The sequence below is a fragment of the Ichthyophthirius multifiliis genome (assembly GCF_000220395.1).
Source record: "Ichthyophthirius multifiliis unplaced genomic scaffold scaff_1120509250968, whole genome shotgun sequence".
Classification (NCBI taxonomy): Eukaryota; Ciliophora; class Oligohymenophorea; order Hymenostomatida; genus Ichthyophthirius; species Ichthyophthirius multifiliis.
In genome coordinates, this window is record NW_004086329.1 from 24394 (window position 1) to 50432 (window position 26039).

Sequence of the window (26039 nt, forward strand, 5' to 3'; positions counted from 1 at the left end):
AGGAGCACCACTTGTTTAAACTGTTGGAACTTCCTATGGATAACCTATAGTTAATTAGGTTGGATATCCTTATTAATAATAATATATGGGTAATTCTACTTAAACATTTGGAGGAATAAGCAGATAATAAGCAAAGAAAGAAGAGAAAGGATTTTTAGAAAAAATGTTCGAATGATGATATTATGATTATTATCAAAAAAAAATATAATAAAAAAATATATAAATATTTATTGCATTAAAATAAAATAAAAATTATATATTCATATATAAAATTATAAAAATTTGAAATTTTATGATTAAAATATTTAATTATTATAATAAAAATTACATATTTATTTAATATATTTTATATAAACCAATTTTTTTCTTTTTTTTTTTCAAAAAAAAATCAGCTTTTCATAATCAATGTTTTATATTTAATTACTTAAAAGTTTTTTATATGATTTAAAAGGAATTTATATTTCAATATATAAAAAATATTTTTTAAAAAAAAATCAAGAATATATAAATTAAAAACATATATAGTTAATTAATAACTTTATAATATAAAATTTAATTTATTTATATTTCTAATATTTTCTAATTTGTATTTATACATTTATATATATGTTTTATAATTAACTTAAATCACTTTATTTTACTTAATAATAATCAAAAAAAAAAAAAAATCAACAAAAATGTTAAGATAAAATGGAGATGAAGGTGAATAACAATAATAAATAATAGAAGAGAAAATATAAACAGTAAACGGCGACACAATAATAAAAAAATACTTACAAGGAAATTTGCTTGGGAAAGGTGGTTTTGCAAAATGCTTTTAAATCACAAACATAGAAACAAAAAAAATAATGGCAGCTAAAATAATGCCAAAAAGCACTTTATAAAAAAACCGTTCTCGATAAAAACTAGTATCAGAAATAAAAATACATAAAAGTCTTCATAATTAAAACATAGTTAAATTCGAGCATGTATTTGAAGACAATGATAACGTATATATATTATTAGAATTATGTCCTTATTAAACATTAAATGAATTAATCAAAAGACGAAAACGTTTATCTGATTTAGAAACACAATATTATACGGTATAAATAATAAATGCCTTAAAATATATTCATTTTAATCGAGTAATACATAGAGATCTTAAATTGGGTAACCTATTTATTGGGGAAAAAATGGAAATTAAATTAGGAGACTTTGGTCTAGCTACTAAACTTGAATTTGACGGAGAAAAAAAACGTACAATATGTGGTACTCCAAATTATATTGCTCCTGAAATTTTAGATGGTAAAGTAGGACATTCATACGAAGTTGATATATGGTCTTTAGGAGTCATTATATATACATTACTAATAGGAAGGCCACCTTTTGAAACTTAGGAAGTTAAATCCACATATAAAAAAATAAAATAAAATAATTATTCGTTTCCTGAAAATATTTAAATAAATGAAAACGCTAAAAATTTAATTTAAAATATTCTTCTATAAGATCCTTCAAAACGACTTACTTTAGACTAAATCTTATCTCATCCCTTTTTAAATAATGGTGGAGTTATTCCGAAACATTTACCTAATTCAACACTCTAAAATGCACCAAATTATCAATTTTTAAAATAATTTGCTCCCTAATAATAAAACGCAAAATAAAAAGATGTTATAGTTTATTTTCATAAAAGTCAAACAACCAATTCCATAAAAAATAAATAAACTGAACTTTAAGAAAAAATAAAGAATCAAGCTATTAGTAGTGTTAATTTACAATAAGTAAAAATATAATAATCAAACGATTTTAAATATTTTGAAAGTGCGGCCACTTACAGATTCAAGGAAACAAAAATTAATGAGGAGGCCAAAAACGAAACTTATGTTTGTTATTATGTGGATTATAGTTCTAAGTACGGACTTGGATATTTACTTTCAAATGGCTCTTCTGGAGTTGTTTTTAATGATAATACAAAAATACTAATAGATCCAAAAGGTGAAAATATATAATATGCATGCAAAGTTGAAAATAATTAAGAAGTTATTAAATAATATACTCTTGCAGATTTTCCTTTATCTTTATAAAAAAAAATTACTTTGATGTAGCATTTTAGGAATTATTTGTAAGAAGAATAATAAAAGGAGTTTAATAGTACTTAAGGACTGCAAATAAATGTTTAATAAAATAAGGATTAAAATTCTATTTATGTTAAAAAATTTATGAATACAAAACATGCCATTTTGTTTAAATTCTCAAATAAAAGTGTATAAGTACAATTTACAGATAAAACTGAAATAATTCTAAATAGTTAAGATAAAAATGTTATATTTGTAAATAAACAAGGAGAAAAATTTTATTATATACTTTCCGAAGCAATGGATTCGAAGAATTAAGAAATGACAAAAAGATTAAAATACACAAAATAAATACTTACACATTTACTTAAATATAATAATGAAAATAAAAAACTAAAGGAATCATAATTATAGTAATAATAATGTTAATTATAATTATAAAATTAAGAAACTATAAGAAAATAAGATGATGAATTTGAAAAAAAATAAACTTTTGAAAATACTATTTCTTTATAAATAGATTCAAATACTAAAAAAAAATGATTATTATAAAAATAAATTATAAAAAATTAATTCAAGAATTATTATATAAATTTATAATATAAAATATAATATAATATAATATAATTTTTATTTATTTAAGCTATTAATATTGTTTAAAAGTATTTATTATAATAATTTATATTTTTAAAATAAAATAAAAAATAAGTTATTAAATAATTAATATATTTTTATTTTTTTAAAGTTAAAAATTAATACTTATAACACATTAAAAAAAATTATAATTTGTCAAATAAATTATGTTAATTATTTTTCATTTTTATTCATATAAAAAAATATATTATATGATTTTAATTTAGATATGAAAATTATATACTAAAAAAATATCTGTATAAATTAGTTTAGAATAAAATTTTTATTGAAAACCATACAAAAATCAAATAAATAATAAAATAAAGATAAAAAATATAATGATTAATTATAAAAAAAAAAAAATACTATAAATAATTTTATTTATAGTCATTATTAAAATTATATTTGTTTAGAGTAAAAATATTTAAACATAAAACTAAATTTAATTTTATTTATAGAAAAATGAAAAAAAAAATTATAAATATATAAAAATATATATATATATTTCTTTTTTTTTGATTCAGTATTCATTTTTATATAAATTTTAAATTAAATATAAAAATAGTTTTTATTAAATATATAATTAATGAAAATTTATTTTTTAATCTATTATATTTTTTTATTATAAATAAAAAATAAATATAAATTTTTAAAAAATGTCTTTTCTAATATATTTTGTTTCTTTATAAAGGTTTGTTAATAATACTAATTCTTATAAAATTATTTATATACAATATAATTAGTATAACCTTTTTTTTATCAATATAATTTCTATTTATTATATTTATTCCAATACTATTTATAATATAAATGTTTTTTTTATATTTTTATTTTATATTACTTTACTGAAACTTTATAAATTTGATATTTTATTATTGAAATTAGATTAGTTTTTTTAGTTTTCTTTTTATTCAATAATACTAAATTTTTCTTTTTAAAACAATTTATTCTTATAATATATAAATAAATATGAAATATTTTTTTATTAAATTACATATTTTTTATTTATAAATGATATATTATTATCTTCTTTTTTACTTTTTTTTTTTTCTTAAAAAGCTTTATAAATTAAATAAATTTACTTAAGAAAGGAATGAAGCTAATTTTATTCTTTATTTTGTTTTTTTGTTTAATTTTAGTTATTTTACTATTTTATCTATAATTAAATTTTATTCAAAGCATTTAACAAAGGACATTAATTCGAATTAATATTGATATTATTATTTATTTTTCTATTAGTTAAAGAAGATTAATTTTGAATAATATCTTTTGTACTTTGTTTTCTACTATTATATTTACTAAGGAATTCTATTTTTTATTATTTAAACTTATGAGCTTAATCTTCAAAAGCATTTTATTATTTTTGAATATTAATGAAACTTTTTATGCCTTAATTTTACTGATTATATAAATAATGATTAAAAATATAAAAATATTTATACTCTTTAAAAATTTTTATTTATTTGAAAAGTTTTCTATTACTATTAAGTATTATTATATTGTTGCTATAATCTAAATTTAAAACTATTTTATTAAACTTACTTAGAAATTTTCATTTAAGGAGAAGGAGTATTTGGATAATTTTTAAAATTACTCAATGAAATTTATTATCCAGTTGGTGAATAAAATTAGGTTTCTTTTGAAAATAAATTACTATCAAATTTTACTTCGTCTGAAATAAGGAATCTTTCAGGGGAATTGTAAGCCGAAATTTTATTTGGTTTGATTAGATTTATTAATTTAGTTGTTTCTTTTTCTAAATTAATTAAATCAGTCTTTTATTATTAAAAAAAATAAAAAATTATAATTTTTTCATATAAAATTATTATTTTCTTATATAAAATTATTATTTTCTTATATATTATTATTATTATTATTTATATTTTATAAAATAATTATTATTATTTTTTTTTATAAATTTTTTTTTTTTTTTTCTTCATAAAAAATTATTACATTTTGCTAAAAATTCAAATTTAAAAGGTTTTATTTATTTTATTAAACTAGGCTTTTTTAGGATTGTATTTTTGATAAAAAATTATTATTTTTTTATTAAAAATTAGAAAATTAATTATTATTTTGACTGTTTAGCTTTAAGTTCTTATTATTATTTTTTAAAAACTCCAAATTTTGTTATTTTTTATTTGAATTTTAATTTAAATAATTCTAGTTATCACTAACAGACCTTAGTTTATTTAAATCATCTTTATTATTTTTATTCAAAATAGGTATTTTTTAATCTAATTACAATTTTATTCTTTAATCAATAAGTTTTAAATTATTCTAAGAATGTTTTTAATATTTAAAATCAATATTTACATTAAAATTACTTAAACATTTTTTATATACATTAACATTATGAGGTAATATTATTTTTTCTGGTTTCTTCTTTGGAGAAAACACTTAAATTTTACTTTAAGGGATTTCCAAAAATTTATTTTATTAGAATTTCTATTCTTAAAATGTTTCTTATAACAAATTACTCTTCTTTTTTTCACAAATAAAATTCGAGACTTATTAACTTTCACAAATTTAGAAATTTAAATTATCTTATGATGTATTTCTTTGAAATTTAGGCGTATATTATTCTTTGCTTTGCGAATTTGCATTTGAGTTATTTTGATGTATTAACTTTTGGGCTTTACTAAAATAAGAATTACTAGAATATTCTGAATTTGAAAAATCGTTTTGCTTTGTAAATATTTAAGTTTCCTATTATTATAATAGATCATTCCTTAATTCCTAACTTTCATTTTCTGAAAATAAAAATACTTTATTTTGCTAATATTATTGTTGCTAATGATTTTCTTTATTTTATTTTATTTTTTTATAAAAAAAAAAAATAATAATAAAATTTTAGTTAAATCTTTTTTTTTGTTTTGTTTCTCTACTTTAGATATTTTTTTATATTTATAATTAAAAATTATAAAGTGCTTTTTAAATTGGATTCATTTTTTTGTTTTTTTGTTTCTATTTGTCTTTGAAAATTAATGTTTTTGTTTTGTTTTTTTTTTTTTTTAAATATTTAAATATAAAAAAAGTAATTTAAAATAATAGTAGTTTAATTAATTATGTTTATGTTTATTTTACACAATTATATAATTATTTATTTAAACATTGAAAAATATATTTATTTCTTATTTTATAGAAATTCTTATTATTTTTTACATTCAAACTATAAATAATAACTATTCAAATCATATAGGGGATAAATACTTTATTTTTATCTTTTTTAAATAGTTCTATATAAATATTTTAAAAGTAAATTCACAACAATTAATAAATAAGATTTTTTATCGAAAGAAAATACATAAATATTGATTCATATAGATAAATAAATTTTATTAATAATTAACAAAAATAAATAGATTAAATAATAAAAAATACTCTAAGCTTCCGAAAACAATTCTATAAATTTGTAAAGGTTCGAATTTTCAAGTATATAAAGTAAAACAAAAATAAGTTACATATATATATATATATACAATGATAAAGCTAAAAATGCCCTAACTAAGTTAAAAAGAGGGAGAGAGACATAATGTATTAAAAGAAGTTTTTAAAATCAGCCTCTTAAGCATTCGATTATATAATAATTTACAAACAGACATTTATAAATGGAATAAAAATATCACTGAAAAGGAGATTTATAATAATAAATATAATTCCATATAAAACCATTCTAAATTTACAGAAGCGGAAATAAGGAAAGCTATATTTTTTATAATAAAAAGATTAAAATAACTTCATAATATGAATACTTTACATAGAGATTTAAAATATGGCAATATCTTTTTAAACTGATAAATTAAAAAATGTATATAAAATTAGTTAAAAAATAAAAAAATACTTCTCTTATTATTTATATAAGCATTAAAATAAAGCATTTATATTTTAGGTAATATAAAATATTATAAAAATTACAAATAAATCAGACCTTGTTTATACTCAAACTCCTTATTATGCCTGTTATGAAATTTAGAGGTATTAACTTTATGAAAAAATGAGTGATATTTGGTATTTAAGATATGCTTTATATGAAATGTTTGGTTTAGAATCTTGTTTTAGGGTAAAAGATGTAAATAGGCTTTATAAAAAAGTATAAAAATGCATTCACTTTTAACAAATTAATAAGCTACTTAACATGATCTAATATATTCATTAAGTAATTATTATAAAGCTAATGAGTAAAATAGGTATAGAGAAATCGAAAAGAAGTTTATCGAAATATATTTAAAATAAAGTTTTGATTTTATTAAAAAAATAAACAATAATTATAAATAAAGAAACAGAAATTTGAGTAGAAATTTTATTCATGACAATATAAGAAAAATGAGATTTTAATTAAGGAAGAAGTATTTGAATAAATGTGTAATATAATTAATAAAATTACGATATAGATTTTTAGGCTTTGAATTTTAAATAGGCTAATAAATAAATAGGGTTATAAGGTAATATTTTTAGTAATATTAAAATAATTATAGAAGCAAATAATATTGAGAAGATTTTAAAAAGATGGCTGTTTCTAGAGATTATAAAAATATATATGGAGACTTAAATAATTAATAGAATAATTTTGGTAATATTGATTACTATATTTTATCTCTAAATATATAAATTGCAAAAAAATAATAGAATTAAAAATTATTAAAATAATGTTATAATAAAAAAGTAGAGATAATAATTATATATAAATAGATAATAATAAATTAAAATAAGTATTAATATATAATATTAATTAAAATTTACTTATATATATCCCATTTTCATTTTATATATATATATATATATTAAAAATAAATTATATTTAATTTTTAATATTAAATAATAAGAACTACATAATAAAAATGTTAAATATTTTTTTTTTTTTTTTTTCAAACTTTATAAGTTATATAAAATAAATATTTTATATTTTCTTTTTTCGAATAAACAAAAATAAAAATATATTATTATTATATTTTATAAAAAACAGTAATTAAAACATTTATATAAATAAAATCATAATTTATCTTAAGTAATTTTTTTATATTTGTTCATAGGACTAATCCACATACTACAAAGAACTTATTCAGCAGAAATTCTTTCTAAAGGATTAACACAAAGTAATTTATTTAGCATTTATTAAGCACTATATGAAATATTTTCAGGATATTCAAATATTCCTGATTTAATTTTAGTATATAAACTTTTATCATCGATTCCGTTAAATGGAAATCTTCCAGCTAGCATGAGAAATAAAACTACACCACAAGCCCAAATATCAGCAGGAGGTCCAAAATATTCTTTTTTAGCTATAATCTCAGGGGCCATATAATTAGGGGTTCCACAAAAGACATTTAATTTTTTTAAAGACGAAGTTGCAAATCCAAAATCAATAATTTTTATATTTTTAGTATCATCCATTAATATATTTTCCAACTTAATGTCTCTATGTGCAATATTTTAACTATTTAAATAAGCCATTCCCTTCATTATTTATTTAAATATTCTCTTAGCTTCATCTTCAGGTACTTTTCTTCCTTCAAAGCTTTTCAAATATGTATAAAGTGAACTTTTTCCTACATATTCCATAACAACATATATACATTTTTAAGTTTCGAATATTTAATATAGTTCGATACAATTCGGATGTTATATTTCTTTTAAAATTTATATTTCTCTTTCTACATTCTTTTTATTCTGTTAATCTGATAATTTGAATTTATCGTATATTTTTATTGCAACTTCTTAATTAGTTCTTATACATTTTGCTATTTTTACTGAAGCATAAGATCCTTTTCCTTTTTTTTTTTTTTATTTTTTTGATAATTTGTTATTTAATAGTTTGTTTAAAATAACCTATTTCAGCTCCTATTTTATAATTATCTAATTCTGATGTTTGTTTCTATTTTTCTGATATACTCTAGGATTTATGTAAATCGGATTTCTAAGAATTCTTTATTATAGTTTAGGTTATTATCTTGTCAATTTTTTTAATTTGCTCCTAATTTTAGATTTTGATTTATGCTAATCCTTATTGATTTTAAAGAATCTATTGTTTTATATTATTCTATTAATAATTTTTATTAAATATTGGCTTTGTTTATATTTTAAATATAAAATATACTATTTATTTAATTTAAAATATATTCATATATTTTTATTTTATTTTACTAAAAAATTTTAATGGTTATCTTTGGTAATGTTTGGTTCTTAAATATTTTGTTATTTGCAAATTTAATTTTCAGCAATTTAGCTAGCTCGTGTGTTTATTTAAATATTATTAATACTAGAGTTTATAATAATTGGCTATACTTTTTAATTAAAAGATGTATGTTATTAAATTTGTTTTTAATATTAATAAGATAATTTTTATCCAATTTTTGGTAATTAATTATTTTATTCTTTTTTTTTTATATATTATTTATTTAATATATTTTTTTAATATTTTACAATTAAACTTATTTTCATCTTCTTTTTCTTCTTAATTTAATTTTTAAACTATTTTAAAGTTTAATTATTTTTTATAATTTTAAAATAAATTAATATTTAAATTTACTTTTTATCATTTTTTTTCTTTTTTTTTTATAAATGTAATTCTTTTTTTTTTATTTTTTTTTCTTTTCTTTTTTTTTTATAAAAAATAATAAAATATTATTATTATATATATGGGTAAACATATTATTTATTTTTATAAAAAATTAAATTATATTTTATCATTTAAAGATTTAAATTAAATTAAAAAAATAAAAAAATGTTTCTTATTTAAAATTTTAATATATGCTTTATTTTTAGCATTATTATAAATAGAAAAAGTATGTAAAATAATAACTTCGTTTAGTAAAAAAAAAAAATATCTTATAAAAAAACCCACAATTTTAAAATGATTTTTTCAAAATTTGAAATAATTAAACAACATAAATACACATTAATTAATAATATATAAAATATACCCTCTAAGAAATATAAAAATAAAAATGAAAAAATGTTTATATATTTAAAAAAAAAAAAAAATCAAAAAGGCTTCCTTTAATTAATAGATTTAGAAACTGTCTTATAATAAATAGACCCTAAATATTCCCACATATTTTCCTAATTAGAAAAACCATCTATAGGCCAGGAATTATTTAAACTTTTAGTACCTTTTTTATTTCCTTCATTTTATCCTAAATTTAGATTATCTTATTATTCTAACGATTCAGGCATACTGTTTTTTTAAAGCAATGATTATTTAATATAGACTTAAGAATTAGATTTAAAAAAAGGATAATCTTTTTGTTTTTTTGGAAATATTTAATCTACAGTTAATTTAAAACCATCATCTAGCATTCTTTTAAGGCATTATTATAAATGGGGAGAAGACTCATCCAAACAAGGATTAGTATTTACTTCAATAAGAAATATATTAAATTTATAATCAATAATGAAGTCATATCCGAAAATTTCAAAAGTATGTTTTATATTTTCTGCATTTATTTTCTTTTTTGCAGCTTACATAGTCATCATAGTTATATTTTTCATTTCAGAATGCATTTTTTCTATATCGATATTCGGATCTACTTTTTTGCAGTATTCAAAAAAAGATTATAAACTCAACTAATTACCCTTTTCGAATTCTCCATAATTATCTGAAAATCTCTAAATTGCATTATTAGTTAAATGAATAAAGCAATTATTTATTTAATCACTTTCTAAACTAAATTATTTACTTGAAGTTCTAATAACACCTTCTTTAAATTAAAATACACTCAATTAATGTGTTAATAGAACCCAAATACGAATATCGAATTTTCTATTATGGATAAGAAAAGGTCTTTCTATGTATTTTTGGATGACAAATTGACTACACTTGATTATACTAACGTTATTAACATTTTACTTCTCCTCATTTTAAAGATTTTTTTCCTCTACACCTTATTGAAATTAAAATATGTGTTTTTCTAGTTCATCCAAAGTATTAAAAATAAAAATGCCACTTCCTCTATTAGTATTTGTAGGCTTAAGAAGCCAAAGATAACTATCTCCATTTACATATGATGGATTTATTTTAGGTTTTAAATAAGAATTTATTTTTTTCTTAGAATGATCTGCACACCCTGTAAAATAAGTCATTGTTGGCTTCATTTTTTTTTTGAAATCTTAAACTTTTCTTTTAATTTAATTCTGTTTTTAAGGCATATTTTTATAAAAAAAAGAGGCAAATCTTCCCAATTCGAGCTCACATTATTCATCATTTAAATCAATAAGGAATGATATAGGAGTAAACGAAAAAATATTAATTTTGTTTGTTTCACAATAGAATTTTAAATTCTTAACTAATTAAAATTTGCATGATATTTATTAATGAAACTCGAAATGATTTACTATTTATTTCATTCCTAAACCAATTCTTTCAAATTTAATTCCTTAAGAGGTTGGAGCCCATCTAAAATTATAAGCAGAATTATGACTTTGTATTAATTACCAATTTTATCTTTTTTGCATTACTATCTTTACTAAATCACTATTATTTCCTTTGTTAACTACATATTTATATTAATTTTATTGATTAAATTCATAATTTGCATTAACTAGAAGCTGTTTTTAAAGCCAATACCTTTTGCTTTCTGACTTTATGATGTGTTTTTTTTAATTTTGTTATTATTAGATAAATTTTTATTATTATAATTAACCTTATTATTTTAGTTAGGTATCATCTTCTAAGAGTGTATTTATTTCTTAATAAGCAGATTAAGGGCTATTAAATCCTACTTATTGATAATTTTTTAAAGGATTTTCAATACAGTAATTAGTTTAATTTTAAATAAAACTTTATGGTTATCGGTATGATTAAAGGGGACGAAATTTTGATTAGGAATTTGAAATACGAATATAATTTGATTAATTTTATATTTTTTTAGCTATTAAAATTATCTGTTAGAACTTATCCTTAATATCTATTATTTAATGTTTTTCATTACTTGTTAATGGTGATAATTATTAATTAATTTATTTTGGCCAAGAACAGATAATATTTAATTGATTTTTTTGCTATACTTATTTTTACTGTTAATGAAGATTTTGTTTAATTTAATTATTTGTTTATTTTTATGTTTGTTTAAAAAATGTTTATAAATTATTTGATTTGTTTGTTAATTTGGATTTTTCTTTTTTTTTTTGGATTTTAGAATTCTTTTCTAAAAAATTACTTAATGAACAATTCATAATTATTATTTTTAAATTTAGGTATAATTTTATATTTTAATAATGAATTATAATTTTTATTTTTATTTTTTTAATATTTTTCGTCTCAAATATTTTCACAACTTTTGGTTTTTTTTTTTTTTTTAAAAAAAAAAAAAAAAATTAAATGTTTAGAACTTAAATATTTTTATAGTTTTAATATTTTATTTTTTTTACATATTTTTATTAATTAAAAATAAATTAGGAAAATAAAATAAAATATTGTTTTAAAAATAGATATATCATATCAAATTACTTATTTTAAAAATTCTAAAGTTATGTTAAATTATAAATATATTATTTAAAAAAATATAATTATTAATATTTTTTAATTAAATTTTTAAAAAGAATATAAAAAATAATATTAAAATTTAATATTTAAATTCAATATTATTATTAAAGTTGCAAGCTTTTTTTTATTTATTCAAATAATAATAAATAAAGATTATATATAAAACTTAAATAATTTATAAATGTTTTAATAATTTTGAATATATAATATTATATTAATTAAATATTTTTATTCTAAATAAATGATAAAAATAATTTTTTTATTTTCCTAAATTATAATAATATTATTAATTAATTATTTATTTACTAAATAAAAATATTTATTATAATCATTTAAAAATAATAATAATTATCTAAATAGATTATTAAATATTATACTTTTTTATATAATATTATTTTTAAAAAAAATTCATTATGTATTTTTTATTTATAAAATTATGTGTATATTTATATAAACTATATTTATCGAATTCAAATTAATAAAATTTATTCAGAAAAATGAAAAATATATAATATTAAATCAGATATTTTAAAATATAAAAAAGCAAAACTTATATACTTGAAATCATCATATATTAATATTTATTTATTATTTTTTTATAAAGTCTTAACTAATTATTTTTATTTTATAAATTATTATTATTATTATTATGACGGATGTTACTCTTTAAACAAACGAAAACATACAATATAATATACATTTATATAAAAATATAAATTATCATTATTTATATTCTATTATTTGTTCTATTAATTTTTTATAATTTATTAATATTTGTTGGAGTTTTTGAAATTTTTTTAAATATATTATTTCTTGATTTATTATATGTATTTTAAAAAATTTTTTATATCATTTCTTGAATATTTTATTCATCATTATCATCCTCTTATTTATGTTGATTTTTAATATGTTTTTAATTCAACATTTTGTTTTAGTGTATTTTGCATTTAGCTTTCTTGTTGTAGCATAGTATATTATTTAGTTTTATTATATTCCAGTTTATTTTAGTTTTATTTGATTCCAGTTTATTTTATTTTATAAATAAATAAAAAAATTCTTAATTTATTTTTTTAAATTTTTATAATATTAATTTATGTTTTTTTTATTTCTTTTATAAAACTAACTAAAAATTTTACAAATTAAGATTTTTTTTTTTGTTATTAAAAATTCTTATATTCAAAATTTTTTATAATAAATAATCCTAATTTTTTTTTTATATATGAATTTAATTTAAGTCATAATGATTATTGAAATTTATAATATATATAAATAATATACTAAATTATAAAAATTCATATAAATAGCAAATTTAATATATATTTTTGTATGTAAAAACAATTAATTTAAAAAGAAAAAAAAGCCTATATAAGCATATATTTTTTACTTACAAATTAAAAAAAAAATACAAAAAAAAAAAAAGCAAACAACATATAAATACATTAATCTTTGTAAAAAAATATAAATATATATATAAAAAAAGCATTTTATAATTTTAAATTTAAAAAATTAGCTATTAAAAAACAACTATTTCTCATAAAAAAAACAAACAATATAAAATTTAATAAAGCAAACTCATACATAAACAAACAAAAAATATAAAAAATGCATTAACTAAATTTCTAACAAATAAAATTTAATGGACAAATAAAACCATAAGCCCGTTTTGGTCATACCTTAACTATGATAACCAAATCAAAAGCAATATTATTTGGTGGCGCTATAGGAGATTCTGGTAAATTTATAATCACAAATGAAACCTATTAATATGATTTCGAACTGTAAAAATGGGAAAAGCTTGATTGTATAGGTGAAATTCCTTCATAAAGAGCTGCACATGCTTCATGTCAATTTGAATAAAACCAAATAATGATATTTGGAGGTGCGGCATCAGGAAGTGGTGGACTTTCAAATGATGATTTATATTTGTTAAACATAAAATACAATACTAATAACATTACAAGTGCAGCCTTTGTAAAAGTTCCAACAACAGGAATTTCACCAGGTAAAAGATATGGGCATATAATGATATATCAAAAGCCTAATTTAATAGTTTTTGGAGGAAACACAGGTTTAGTTTCTGTAAAAAAAATATATATGTACAAATAATTAAAATGATATATACAAAATAAATTAAATAAAAATTTAAAAATAAATTAAAAAATTAAAAGGTCAATGACGTATGGACTTTAAATTTCGAAAAATAACCATATCAATGGCAAAAATAATGCACTTAAAGTAAAGATTAGCCAATCCCAAGAGTTTATCATTCAGCTTCTATCTGTTCTTCAGGCTCTGCAAATGGAATGGTTATAATTTTTGGAGGTCGCTCATAAGAATAGGTTCCTTTGAATGACACTTGGGGTCTTAGAAGGCATAGAAATGGCGTTTGGGATTGGATTTAGGCGCCTTATAAATAAAATGGATATATGCCTGTTGGTAGATATTAACATAAAACAGAATTTTCGGGAAATTAAATGATCGTTGTGGGAGGAAGAACTATCGAAAATACAGATGAATAGGGAAGCTTTATAGATATTTATGATACTGAAAATAGTGAATGGCGGAAAATGACTTGCTTTAATAGATATAGGCACAGTTTAGTTATTTTTGAAGAAAATATGTATGTCCATGGAGGATTTGAACCTTAATTTCCTAATAAACCTTTAGAAACAATGATTTAAGTGGATTTAAAGGATTTATTTTTTAATAAAAAAGGAGGTGTTTTAAATGAGAAGAATTTATTTAATGAAAAATAATATATTTTTGAATAAAATTAAACGTAAATTTTGGAAAAAAATTAAATTTTGGAAAAAAATAATACTTTTTTGGAAAAAAATAATCAATTTTTGACAAAAGAGAATAAATTTTAAAGCTAATTTTAAGTAGACTTAAAATAAAAATAAAGGTCTCATACACCAATAAAATAATAAAGTAATAATAGAGATATTCGACTAAGCAATTAAGTAGTAGTAGCCACAACTACACTATAAGATTTCGAAAATTAAAGCAATTACTAGAATAATAATAATAATAGTAACAGTAGTGCAGGAAATAATATAAAGAAAGTCAATCTTTTAGATTTATAAGAAGAATCTAGAAAATTAAACGCTTCAGAATATAATGAATAGTCTATGTTAATGATGGTATAACCTTCAGATTAATAAACATCGAATTTATTTGAAATATTTATTAATACTTTAGGCAAGAAACCATAAGAATGGAAATATAATGAAATCCGTTTACCTTTTAAAAAAGAGTTAATAATAAGACTTTGTGAAGAAACATATTAAAAAGTTATTTAATAACACACAGTTTTACGATTGAGAGTTCCTTTGAAAATATTTGGAAACATTCACGGTAGATTTGGAGATTTGCTAAGGTTTTTTGATAGTTTTGGCTGTCCAATAGAAGATGGAGATATAGAAAAATTCGATTATTTATTTTTAGGAAATTATGTAGATAGAGGATTTAATTCTTTAGAAACAGTACTTCTTTTATTCGCTTTAAAATGCAAATTTCCAGATTCTTTCCATCTTTTAAAAGGAGCACATGAAGAAAGAAAAATAAACAAGCTTTTTGGTTTCGGTGAAGAATGTGCAATTCGCCTTTCAGATGATATACAAGACCTCCATTCTATATATAATAGAATAAATAGAGTTTTTGATGCACTTCCTCTTGCAGCCCTTTGTGAAGACTATATTATGTTTGTATCTGGAGGTTTAGGCCCTAATGTAAACCATGTGAATGATATTATGGATATAAAAAGACCCATAAGTGCTTTTTAAAATCCTATAGTCTATGATTTATTGTTTAGTGATTATTTAGAAAGTGATGTAGTATTAAATAGTGAAAATAAATAAAAAGATTTATTCGGAAATGCATAAACGTTTAACTTTTCGGAAAAAAAAGTAGAAAAATTCTTATAAGAAACAGGACTTAATATGATTATTAGATCTAGTGAATGTGTTCTGGAAGGAATTCATAGAAATAAATAAGGAACTGTCACTACTATTTCGAGTTAAACTGATTTTATGGGAAAATATGGTAATAAGGCTTGTATGGTTAAAATCAGAAAAAATTTTTAGATTGAACCTTGCATTATTTAATAACTTCCTTATAGAAACGGTAATTGGATTGGTTCTGAAAATAATATTAAATCTAATGTTTATTTTACTGAGGATGAACAAAAAATTAGAAAAAAATAAGTTAATAATTTACTTAAAATATGAAAATTATTGAATTTTGGAATTAGATGCTTATTATAATATGAATTATAAAGTATTATATATTATTTGAGAATTAATATTATTTATAATATATAAATATATATATATATATTTATATATATAAATATATATATATAAATTGATATATTATTAATAAATTTTTATTTTATAATTTGTAATTAAATATATTAAAATTTTTTTATTTTTATTTTCTTTTACTTTAATATTTTTAATATAATTATAATTTTGATAGATATTTTATATACAAATATATTATTTTAATTATATATAAATATTATAAAAATAATACAATAAATTTAAAAATAAATAACATATATGCATTTCTAATAAAATTTATTTTATATATAATAATATTTTCAAAATATTAATATGTATTAAAATATTTTCTTCGCCTCTAATTTTTTCATTTATTTTACTTATAAAGTAAACAAAATAAAAAAAAGTATACTCAATCTAAATAAATCAATATTAAAAAGGTTTAATTTTCATAACTTTTCCAAATCCTATAGTTTTCTCTTCATCTCTCAAAGTAAATCTTCCCAAATTTTATATTTTCTCGAATTTTTCAAGACACAGATGAGAATTTTTAAGCTTTAAATAATAAAAAAGCTATTAATAAAAATATATAGAAAAAATAAAAAAATACACTAATTTTAACAACTCCAATTTGCCCGCTTTTCAAAAACGAAATTTTGTTAAGCCTTTTATTATCCAGATTCATCACAGCTTCAACTTATTCAATTTCAACTTCTATCACAGAAGTATGAATATGTAAAACGCATGAATATCCTTAAGAAAGTATCGGCTTATGATCTGGTAATTTCAATATATTAATTTCTGCTATAAAACACTAAGTAACAAAACACAAATCATCAGTATTACAAAAAACAAATCCTCTTTCAATATCTTTATCTTCTCCAGCCTTAATTTTGAGTTTGATATTTTCTCCAGCTGATGCATAAAATACTCTTTAATCTTTTGTATTATAAATAGCTTATATTTGAACCTATTATTTATTAGGCATAACAGTAATACACATGTCTTCTTTGACAGTTCCACTTTCGATTTTCCCTAACACAAAAAATCCTTATTATTCTTTAATTTTATCTAAAACCGGAATTCTTAAAGCCCCATTACAATTCCTAGCAGGCACTGGGCATTAATTTAGTGTTTAAAAAAGTGTAAGTCCTTAAAACCATTAGCATTTTTCTTCTGGTACCTTCACATCAATATTTTCATTCTACAATCCATTTACAGGAACCCAATCAATAGATTAAAAACCTACATCCTATCTCAAAAAAGTTTCCATTTATTCTTTTATTTTCACATACCTATTTCTACTCCATCCAACCTCATCCATTTTACTAACTATACAAATTACATGTTGAACACCTAAAGCTTTTGCCAAATGTGCATGTTCTTATGTTTATCCTCCTTCAAATCCAGCCTCGAACTCACCTTGCCTCGCCGAAATAACTAAAGCTGCAACATCTGCTTGGCAAGCTCCTGTAATCATATTGGGAACGTAATTTTTATGTCCAGGAGCATCTATTAACACAAAACGTCTTTAAGGAAGCTAAAAGTGAGCTTTTCCGCATTCCACAGTGATTCCTTTAGTTCTTTCTTCTTCATTAGTATCCATAATATAGGCTAAGGACCAACTCTCACGGCTATTTTCTTTGGCTTCTTATTCATATTTTCGAATTTCCTATTCTTCGACTTCTCCACAATTTTTTAAAATACGTCCTGAAAGTGTAGATTTTCCATGGTCAACATGCCCTATGAAAACGATATTCAAAGAACCCCTTTCTCTATCCACAGGATGATAATCTTGATTTTATTTTAGAATTTTTTTTTCAATTTCAATAACTTCCTCTATATTTATAATTTTCTCATATTTATAATCTGAATTATTATTATTTATATTGTTATTAATTTTATTTTATTAGACTCCTTCTTTTCCTAAAAGACGTTTAGGTATTCTTGCTGGAGGAGGATCTTTTTTTGGCAACTATGAAGTTTTTTTTATTTTTCTTTCTTTTATTTACTCATAGTCTAAAGAAAGTAAGTTTCCATACTATCATAAACAAACTTATAATACATTTAAGGAATAAACTCAAAATATTAAAAATCCTATGTCATTAGAATTAATGGTAATAAATTCCCAAATTAATCAGTAGCATATTCCATATATATTTCACTATTTTAGTCATATAAATCCCCTATAATATCACCTTCTTCTGATGGAGATATAAATACAGGATTTCCGCTCAAATCAAAATACCATTCTCCAAATTCATATGTTCCTTCAAACCATTATCCAGTTTTATTCCCATTTTCATCAAATGGAGGAGGCAAACAATCTATTTATTAATAAATATCATCAATAGGATTTTGTATTTAATTAACTATTTATTAATCTTGCATTTTTTATAAGTAATTATTTATTATTTCGGGATCATCAGGAATAAATTCTTATGCTTTTTTAGAAAGCTTTATTGGTTTTTTTAGTTTCTTTTTGGTCTTTTTTTTTTTTCGAAATTTAATTTATTTTTTTGAATATTTTTATATTTTGTTTGTCTTTTTATATAAAATTTACTTCTGTTTGTTCTATATTATTTTAATTGTTTAGTTACATTTATTTATTTATGTTTTTATTTATTTATTTAAATGTTGATGATTTCTTTTTCTTTTTAAAAGTTTATTTATTTAGTAATTTTGAAAATAAGTTTTTTTCTAAATAATATTTAATATTATATTAATATTTTTTTTTTAAATGTGTTTGTTTTGTTTTTTTTTTTTTTTTTTAAAAAAAAAAAAAAAACTTAAAATAAAATACAATACAAAAATAATAAATTTTTAAAATGGAAATTCAATTTATTTTAGCAAAATAATAAATATTTATATATTAAACAAAATTTATAAATTGGATGATTATAAAAATAAAATAAAAGGATAAATAATATTAAATTATATATAAATTTAATTATTTATATATATCATATATATTTAAAACATAACTAAATAATTCAAATATAATAAAAAATATTATTTAAAACAAATATACATTTATTTATACATATATTTAAATAATAAAAAGAAATTATCTTATAAAAAACCTAAAAAAAAAAGTTATTTCACCATACTTTCGCAAAGTACTTTTTACTCAAAGTTTTACAAAATCTTTATTAATATCTATCAGGACTAATAATAGTAGGATCTTCTTTAAAAATGAATTTTTTCATTTCAAACTCTATTTTTTTACTTAAATCATACTACCTAAAATAATCAATAACTCCTAATCTAACACTTTACTTTTCTTTATCAATAATAGTTAACAAAGAATAGTCAACTACAAATCTTTTAGCCAAAAACTCCGAATCACTTTATAAAAACCTATAAATTTTAGTGAAAACTTCCTCTTTAAAAAATAATGGTTCAGAATTAAAATCAATAATAAAATTAGTATCTAAACCAACATCTCCATCTTTTAGAAATCTATTAATTTTTGAACCTTTAAGATCATAAATACTAATAAATTCTTTATTAATTCCATAAAAGAGATTTTCCATAACTACAAAATACTTATTTTATCCTTCGGAAATGATTTCATACATACCAAAGACTTTTGTTAAAAAAGAATTTCTTTCAAAATTTAAAACATATTCAAAATATTATTATATAAAAGATTCGAACATGAAAAATTCTTTTTCGCTAATTTCTTTTATCACAAACAAATCATTACTACTTTTGAAAAATCCGCTTCTTGTTTTTCCTCCTTAGAGTTTTATAGGTTAACTAGAAACTAGACTTTATATATATCTTTCGAATGTAATTTTATATTGTTTTCTTATGTTTTAAAATTACTTGGGATAATATATATTAATTTCCGCTATTTTATTATTTGTTTCCTTTGTACCTGTTTGATATATTGCTATAGCCTTGTTTTAATTTCCTTTATTATGACTTAAGTTAGAATTTTATAATTATAAAACCGAATTTGCTTTATTTTTATTTTTTTGTTCATTATTATTTTATTTATTTTCATCTTAATTTTGGTTCTTTTTTTCTTTATTATTAAACTCTCCTCCTTTGTTTTTTATGGAATGTATTTTATATTTTAAAAGTTCGTAATCTCCTTCAATTTTTAAATTATTTTCATTATTTAAATTAACTATTATATTTTACTATTATATTTAAGGTGTCATTTATTCCTATTAATTATAATATTCATAGTTTGAATCAGAAAAAGAGTTTTCAAATAAATTTTTTTATTTTTCTTCATTTTTTTCTTAAAGTACTTCATTATTTTCGTTATGTTCCTAAAAATCTTCTTTTTACCCCTAAATGACATATTTTTATTCAGAATAATACTAGATTTTTTTTTTTTAATATGAGCATCTTTTTAAATACTAATTTCTTGATTATTTTTTGAATCAAACTTGCTTTCATTTATAATACCTTATTTGTTTTCTAAAGCTTTTCTCTTTTTAAATTCTTCTTAAAATTAGTGTATTTAATCATCTTAAAATATAGTATTTTCAATAACAAAATCTTCTGGTTTATTAATCTATCCTATAGTCTATAAATTATTCAAAGATTAAAATTCTAAGTTTTCATGTGGATAAAATTTTTAGCTTTTTTCGGGAAAATAATGATCAAATTTCATAAAAACGTCATTTTCTTATTATTTAAGGATTTTTACAGATATTTTTTTATTATATTCTGGGAAAGATTTATCGGATTCTTATTAAGAATCAAGAATATTATTTTTTTTTTTATTAATTTCTTATTAATTATCTAAACTTCCATTTAATTCTATTTCTTTCATATGTTTTGCATAAACTTTAGAATTTAATGCCCAAGCAATCATACACAGAAAATTTTTTTAATAAAGAGGAATGTATTCCTTATTTATTTATTTATTTATTTTTAAAAAAAAAAAGGTAATAATATTATTATATACTCTTTTTATATACAAATAATTATTAAGTTTCTTTATCATTTATATTTTCTTCTTATCCATTTAAAACTTAAAAATCTTAAATTTTTTATTTATTTTCATCTGTACTTTTTTTTATATATATTTAAGTTTAATATTATATTATATATATATATATATATATATATATATATATATATATATACATTATTTTTTCTATTGTTTCGTCTATACTTTCTATATTATCTAATCCACTTATACTTACACTTTCATCTCTAAACAAAAATTATAAATATATTTATTTATATATAATAATTTTAAAAAACCTTTCGTTTTTAGGAATTTATTAAGTATCAATTAAAAGTTTATTCTTTCTTCTTTTGACTTCTTTTAATCTCTAATTTATTTTTATTAAATAAATATTAATTCTTTATTCCAAAATATAAATTTTAATGCAATCTTTAAAGTATTTAATATTATCATCCATAATATTCATAATATAATCAATTTCACATTTTATTTTTTCATAATAAAATTCTACTTCACTCATTAATTATTAATATTTATGATTTTTTTTAATTGCTAAGTAATTTTGAAGTTCTTATTATTTTTAAAAAGCCTCATTTTTCGCAATTGTAAGCATATTTTTAAACTAAAAAAAATACTCTTTATAATATTTTTCTTCTAATTTAATTGAATTATTTTCATTAAATTATATTTTGTCTAATGAATAAATATTATTTTTCAAAACTTCAAATCTAATTTCAACATCTGTAATTAAAAAAACTCTCGATTTTTTTAAATGGCTACATTTTTATTAACCAAGGAAATTTAAAGACTATTAATATACATTATTATTTTAATTATAGTTGTTTTCTTTTAATTCTTTTAATTATTACACTTTAGATATATTATAATTTTCACTATAATTCTAAAACATATGTTATAAAAATCTATTAAATGAATAGTATTTTGCTATATTCGTAAAGTCTATATTTTATCCATTACATAAATTTAAATTACATTGTTTACAACATATATAACTATATACTTTTTTATCATTATTATGTGTATTTCTATCTTAATTATGTGTTTTTTATTCTAAAATATTTATATTTTTTATCTTATATTTATTATAATTTTTTATTATATTAACCTTGGGATTGCTATTGTTGTTATTAAGTCTATTTTTATACATATTTTATTACTTCTATTTATTAAGAGTTTACTATACTTACAAATTTTTCACTTATACTAACTCTTATAAATGTATTTTATTAAACGAATAGATGTATATGATTATACATTGCTGACTAGCAATTTTAACATTATGTGTTTATTTTTTTTGACAAATAAAAGAGAAACTTAACTTTAAAAATATAAAATTTAAATAAATATATGAATATATATATATATATATTTATATATATATAATTTTTACATAAAGATTCATCTCCTTAATTATAAAATTAAATTTACTTATATTAATAGTCACAAATTTTAGCTAATTTTCCTACTTTAGTATTATAATAATTTATTTTTTTATCTTAAATATATTTCTATAAATCTTCTTTTTGTATTAAATCACTAAAAATTTATTCACTTCCTATTCTGTAATTTATTTATGTATATTAATAATTATTTAAGCAACTTTAAATATATTCATTATCTCCAATTTTATCATTTATAAATCCATTTAAATTTCCAAAATCAATAATGTTATTTTCCAAACTTTCTAAATAAAGTTTTTTGCTTTTTTTATTTAATTTAATCATCTAATCATTTTTGTAAATAAGTTCTCTTTCTAAATACAAATTTTTAGCCAAAGATAATAAAACTATTAAAAATATATAAAAAAAAACAATTAAAATCGATTAAAATAACTTTTAATATTTTTTTTTGTTTCTTTCAATTTAATTTCATCATCCCCGCAAATTAATAGTGTATAAAAGGGCGAATATTTTTAATCACCTTCAACAAACATTAAAGTTTTTTAATTATATTTATAATGAAAATTTTTGAAATAAACTGATGTTAAGTGCCCAATATAATCTTCATTAATTTTTTGAGAATAAATAAATTATTAAGTATTTTCAATAATTTAACAACGCGCAATCTCCGCCAATTAAGCAATTGTAGTATCTTTTAATTTTTAAACTACACAAATACAGCCTTTTTCAAGTTCCTAAAGTATTTTTTCATCTACATTTTATTTACAGAAAATAATTTAAGGCTAATAATTTTTAATTGTCCTTATTATTTTTTAGAAATTTTCTTATTAACAGTTTATTATTTCTTATAAATCAGCATGTATTAAATCGTTTCCTAAAAAAGTGTCTATCTATGAAGATATAATTAAGCATCTTACTTAAAATTGATTACATTCTTAATAATAATGAGACTAAGATTCAAAAGAGTTAGAAAAGCTTTTATTTGATTTTTTTGTTTTTTATTTATAATATTATGTTTATTATTATTTCATAATATTTTAACATTATTAATCAAAATTTAAGTCATTTGAATTTATATTATATGTATTTACATTATTTGTATGATTTTATTATTTACCTTTTCCTAAATATGTTTTCATTTGTTTTTTTGCTACATTTTTGCTTTTTATTATCCCTTATACATTTATTAAAAATTATTGTTCTTTACAAAACCATTTTTTAATAAAAATTTATTAATTAATATCCATTTCGTTTTTATTATTTTAAATAAAATAGTTCTTCTTTTTAATTGTTTTTAGTTATTTCAAACATTAATTAACAATTAAGAAAAAGGTATCTCTATTATCAAGAATATATTAATCATTCTAAAATATAATATTTGTTAGTTTCCTTAAATTTTAATCAAACAAATCTTTATAATTTGAATTTAAGAATAATAACTGGTTAATTTTTTCTTCTTCTATTTCGTCTTCGGAGTTTTCATCGAATTCTTCGTCTGATTCTATATTAATTAATTTTTACATTTTTTATATTTTATATAGAAAAATAAATTAAAATATTTTTTTTTTACTCTCGTAAATATTTTCCTATTTTAAATAATCCTTACATTTATCAAAACATTGTTTACATAGTCTTGTATTTTTTATGATTTTATTGTTTTCTTAAGTAAGTGTAGAAAAATAATAATTTCCACATCTTTTTTGTTTTATTATAATAATAAAATAATTAGTATATAAATTATTATTTATTTTTACTTAGAACAGAATATTTACCCACATATTCTACAATGATGTCTTCTTCTAAAAATAAAGATAAATAGTTTTCTACATTAAAAACAAACTTTTGCATCAGAATCTTTTACCCAATTTTTATAAAACTTTTTCATTACTATTTGTTCTTTTTTCTTTAGAGTCTATTTTCTTTGTTCTTATTTATTTAGATTTAAATCTATATATAAAGATATTTTATTATTTTATTAATTATCTTCCATTTTTTTTTGTTATTTTTTTTTTAAAAAAATATGTTTATAATAAATTAATAAATATAAAATTATATTTTAAATATATAATATATTTTTTAAGTATATATACAAAAGTTTATATATTAAAAGTAAAAAAAATAAATCACTTATTATATAAAATAAGTTATATCTAAAATATAATAAAATTAATTATAATTTGAAATTTAATTAATCTTATTATAATTAAAATAATACATTTTTTGAATATTTATTTATCTTAATTTTTTTTCTTTATAAAATCTAATTTATATGTTTATGTAAAATAAAAAACAAAAACATTCAATTATATAGTCCTTTTAATAATTTCTTATAATAATAATAAAAATAAATAAAAAACAATTAAATATTAAAGATATAAAATAAAATATTTTTAAAAAGCGCAATATTTTAATTATTTTGTCTAAACAAAAAAAAAAAAAAGAATATAAAAATGGAAGAAAAAATAAACTAATTATTAAAAGAATAAAAGCCTTTAATAGTTGAATAAAATTTAAATAATAAATCCGGACTTATTTTTGGCGAAAGCCTATTATTTTTAGAAACTAATAACAAAAATGTCTATTTATGGTAAATAAATGTTTCAAATGAGTAAGAGATATTTAATAAAAAATATTAAACGAATATTAATTAATAAGAAGAAGAAGAATAATTTGAAATTATAATATCTGAAAAAGAAAATATTATATGTATATATTCTAAATTTTAAGCATATTTGATTGATTTTAAAATCTTAAATGATAAGCACTAAAAACCAAACCTATTATTTTAAAAATTAGAAATAAAATAATAAATATAAAGCATAAAGTTTTTAAGAATGGATGAAAAAAATATAGCTGTATTAACAAAAAGCAAGTAGTTTCTTATTTTTCGAATATAGAATTATTTAGGAGAAGAAATTTAACATGATTAAAACTAATAAAGCTAAATATATAAATTTGAATAAGAAATTTTTATTAGAAATATTTAATATAAAACTATATAACCTATATATGTGTAAAATTTATAAAATTTCGTAAAAGTAAATGAATTTTTAATAGATTTTGAATTCGGAAACAATTAATCTTTTGTTGATTTAGATTTTTTCGCATTGTATTTTTTAACTGATAAAGGAACTATTTATTATTAATGTCCTTTTTTTATTAAAGGTGTCTAAGTATAAGTTTCTAATATATAAAATCTTATTTAATAATTAGAAAAGGAAA

At 18.2% G+C, this 26039-nt stretch overlaps 6 protein-coding genes across 6 annotated transcripts, besides 25 other annotated features; 2 read left to right on the plus strand and 4 right to left on the minus strand. All coding sequences in view use genetic code 6, as the record gives it.

Annotated features, from left to right (window-relative positions):
• Window positions 1–1175: 1175 nt before the first annotated feature.
• On the plus strand, window positions 1176–1843 carry IMG5_121380 (protein kinase domain protein; the record flags this gene model as incomplete). Its single annotated transcript, XM_004032431.1, has 2 exons — window positions 1176–1331; window positions 1805–1843. 2 exons carry the CDS (start codon window positions 1176–1178, stop codon window positions 1841–1843), a joined length of 195 nt encoding a protein of 64 aa, XP_004032479.1.
• Window positions 1844–2636: 793 nt separating this feature from the next.
• Window positions 2637–2684: a microsatellite.
• A 476-nt stretch (window positions 2685–3160) lies between these two features.
• Window positions 3161–3194: a microsatellite.
• Window positions 3195–3403: 209 nt separating this feature from the next.
• Window positions 3404–3460: a microsatellite.
• A 1027-nt stretch (window positions 3461–4487) lies between these two features.
• Window positions 4488–4562: a microsatellite.
• Window positions 4512–4578: a microsatellite.
• A 3104-nt stretch (window positions 4579–7682) lies between these two features.
• On the minus strand, window positions 7683–8291 carry IMG5_121390 (protein kinase domain protein; the record flags this gene model as incomplete). The annotated part of the gene is made up of 1 exon (XM_004032432.1): window positions 7683–8291. The coding sequence occupies exon 1, from the start codon at window positions 8253–8255 to the stop codon at window positions 7683–7685; it is 573 nt and encodes a 190-aa protein (XP_004032480.1). The 5' UTR covers window positions 8256–8291.
• A 780-nt stretch (window positions 8292–9071) lies between these two features.
• Window positions 9072–9111: a microsatellite.
• A 152-nt stretch (window positions 9112–9263) lies between these two features.
• Window positions 9264–9299: a microsatellite.
• Window positions 9300–9677: 378 nt separating this feature from the next.
• IMG5_121400 (tubulin-tyrosine ligase family protein, putative) lies at window positions 9678–10775 on the minus strand (the record flags this gene model as incomplete). The annotated part of the gene is made up of 2 exons (XM_004032433.1): window positions 9678–10354; window positions 10577–10775. The coding sequence occupies 2 exons, from the start codon at window positions 10773–10775 to the stop codon at window positions 9678–9680; spliced, it is 876 nt and encodes a 291-aa protein (XP_004032481.1).
• Window positions 10776–12244: 1469 nt separating this feature from the next.
• Window positions 12245–12278: a microsatellite.
• Window positions 12279–12789: 511 nt separating this feature from the next.
• Window positions 12790–12825: a microsatellite.
• A 329-nt stretch (window positions 12826–13154) lies between these two features.
• Window positions 13155–13216: a microsatellite.
• Window positions 13217–13764: 548 nt separating this feature from the next.
• On the plus strand, window positions 13765–16406 carry IMG5_121410 (protein serine threonine phosphatase, putative; the record flags this gene model as incomplete). The annotated part of the gene is made up of 2 exons (XM_004032434.1): window positions 13765–14256; window positions 14346–16406. The coding sequence occupies exons 1-2, from the start codon at window positions 13780–13782 to the stop codon at window positions 16404–16406; spliced, it is 2538 nt and encodes an 845-aa protein (XP_004032482.1). The 5' UTR covers window positions 13765–13779.
• Window positions 14300–14337: a microsatellite.
• Window positions 14309–14344: a microsatellite.
• Window positions 14926–15026: a microsatellite.
• Window positions 14958–14993: a microsatellite.
• Window positions 14980–15032: a microsatellite.
• Window positions 16407–16479: 73 nt separating the features above from the next.
• Window positions 16480–16551: a microsatellite.
• Window positions 16485–16551: a microsatellite.
• Window positions 16488–16540: a microsatellite.
• A 335-nt stretch (window positions 16552–16886) lies between the features above and the next one.
• IMG5_121420 (hypothetical protein) lies at window positions 16887–20041 on the minus strand (the record flags this gene model as incomplete). Its single annotated transcript, XM_004032435.1, has 4 exons — window positions 16887–17015; window positions 17071–18254; window positions 18473–18787; window positions 19690–20041. 4 exons carry the CDS (start codon window positions 20039–20041, stop codon window positions 16887–16889), a joined length of 1980 nt encoding a protein of 659 aa, XP_004032483.1.
• Window positions 19061–19093: a microsatellite.
• A 556-nt stretch (window positions 20042–20597) lies between the features above and the next one.
• Window positions 20598–20622: a microsatellite.
• An 898-nt stretch (window positions 20623–21520) lies between these two features.
• Window positions 21521–21571: a microsatellite.
• A 1184-nt stretch (window positions 21572–22755) lies between these two features.
• Window positions 22756–22801: a microsatellite.
• Window positions 22769–22799: a microsatellite.
• Window positions 22802–24037: 1236 nt separating the features above from the next.
• Window positions 24038–24715, minus strand: IMG5_121430 (hypothetical protein). Its single transcript, XM_004032436.1, has 3 exons — window positions 24572–24715; window positions 24388–24512; window positions 24038–24318 (listed from the first exon to the last, which is right to left on the minus strand). The coding sequence occupies exons 1-3, from the start codon at window positions 24663–24665 to the stop codon at window positions 24121–24123; spliced, it is 417 nt and encodes a 138-aa protein (XP_004032484.1). The 5' UTR covers window positions 24666–24715; the 3' UTR covers window positions 24038–24120.
• A 140-nt stretch (window positions 24716–24855) lies between these two features.
• Window positions 24856–24893: a microsatellite.
• Window positions 24856–24904: a microsatellite.
• Window positions 24905–26039: the final 1135 nt, after the last annotated feature.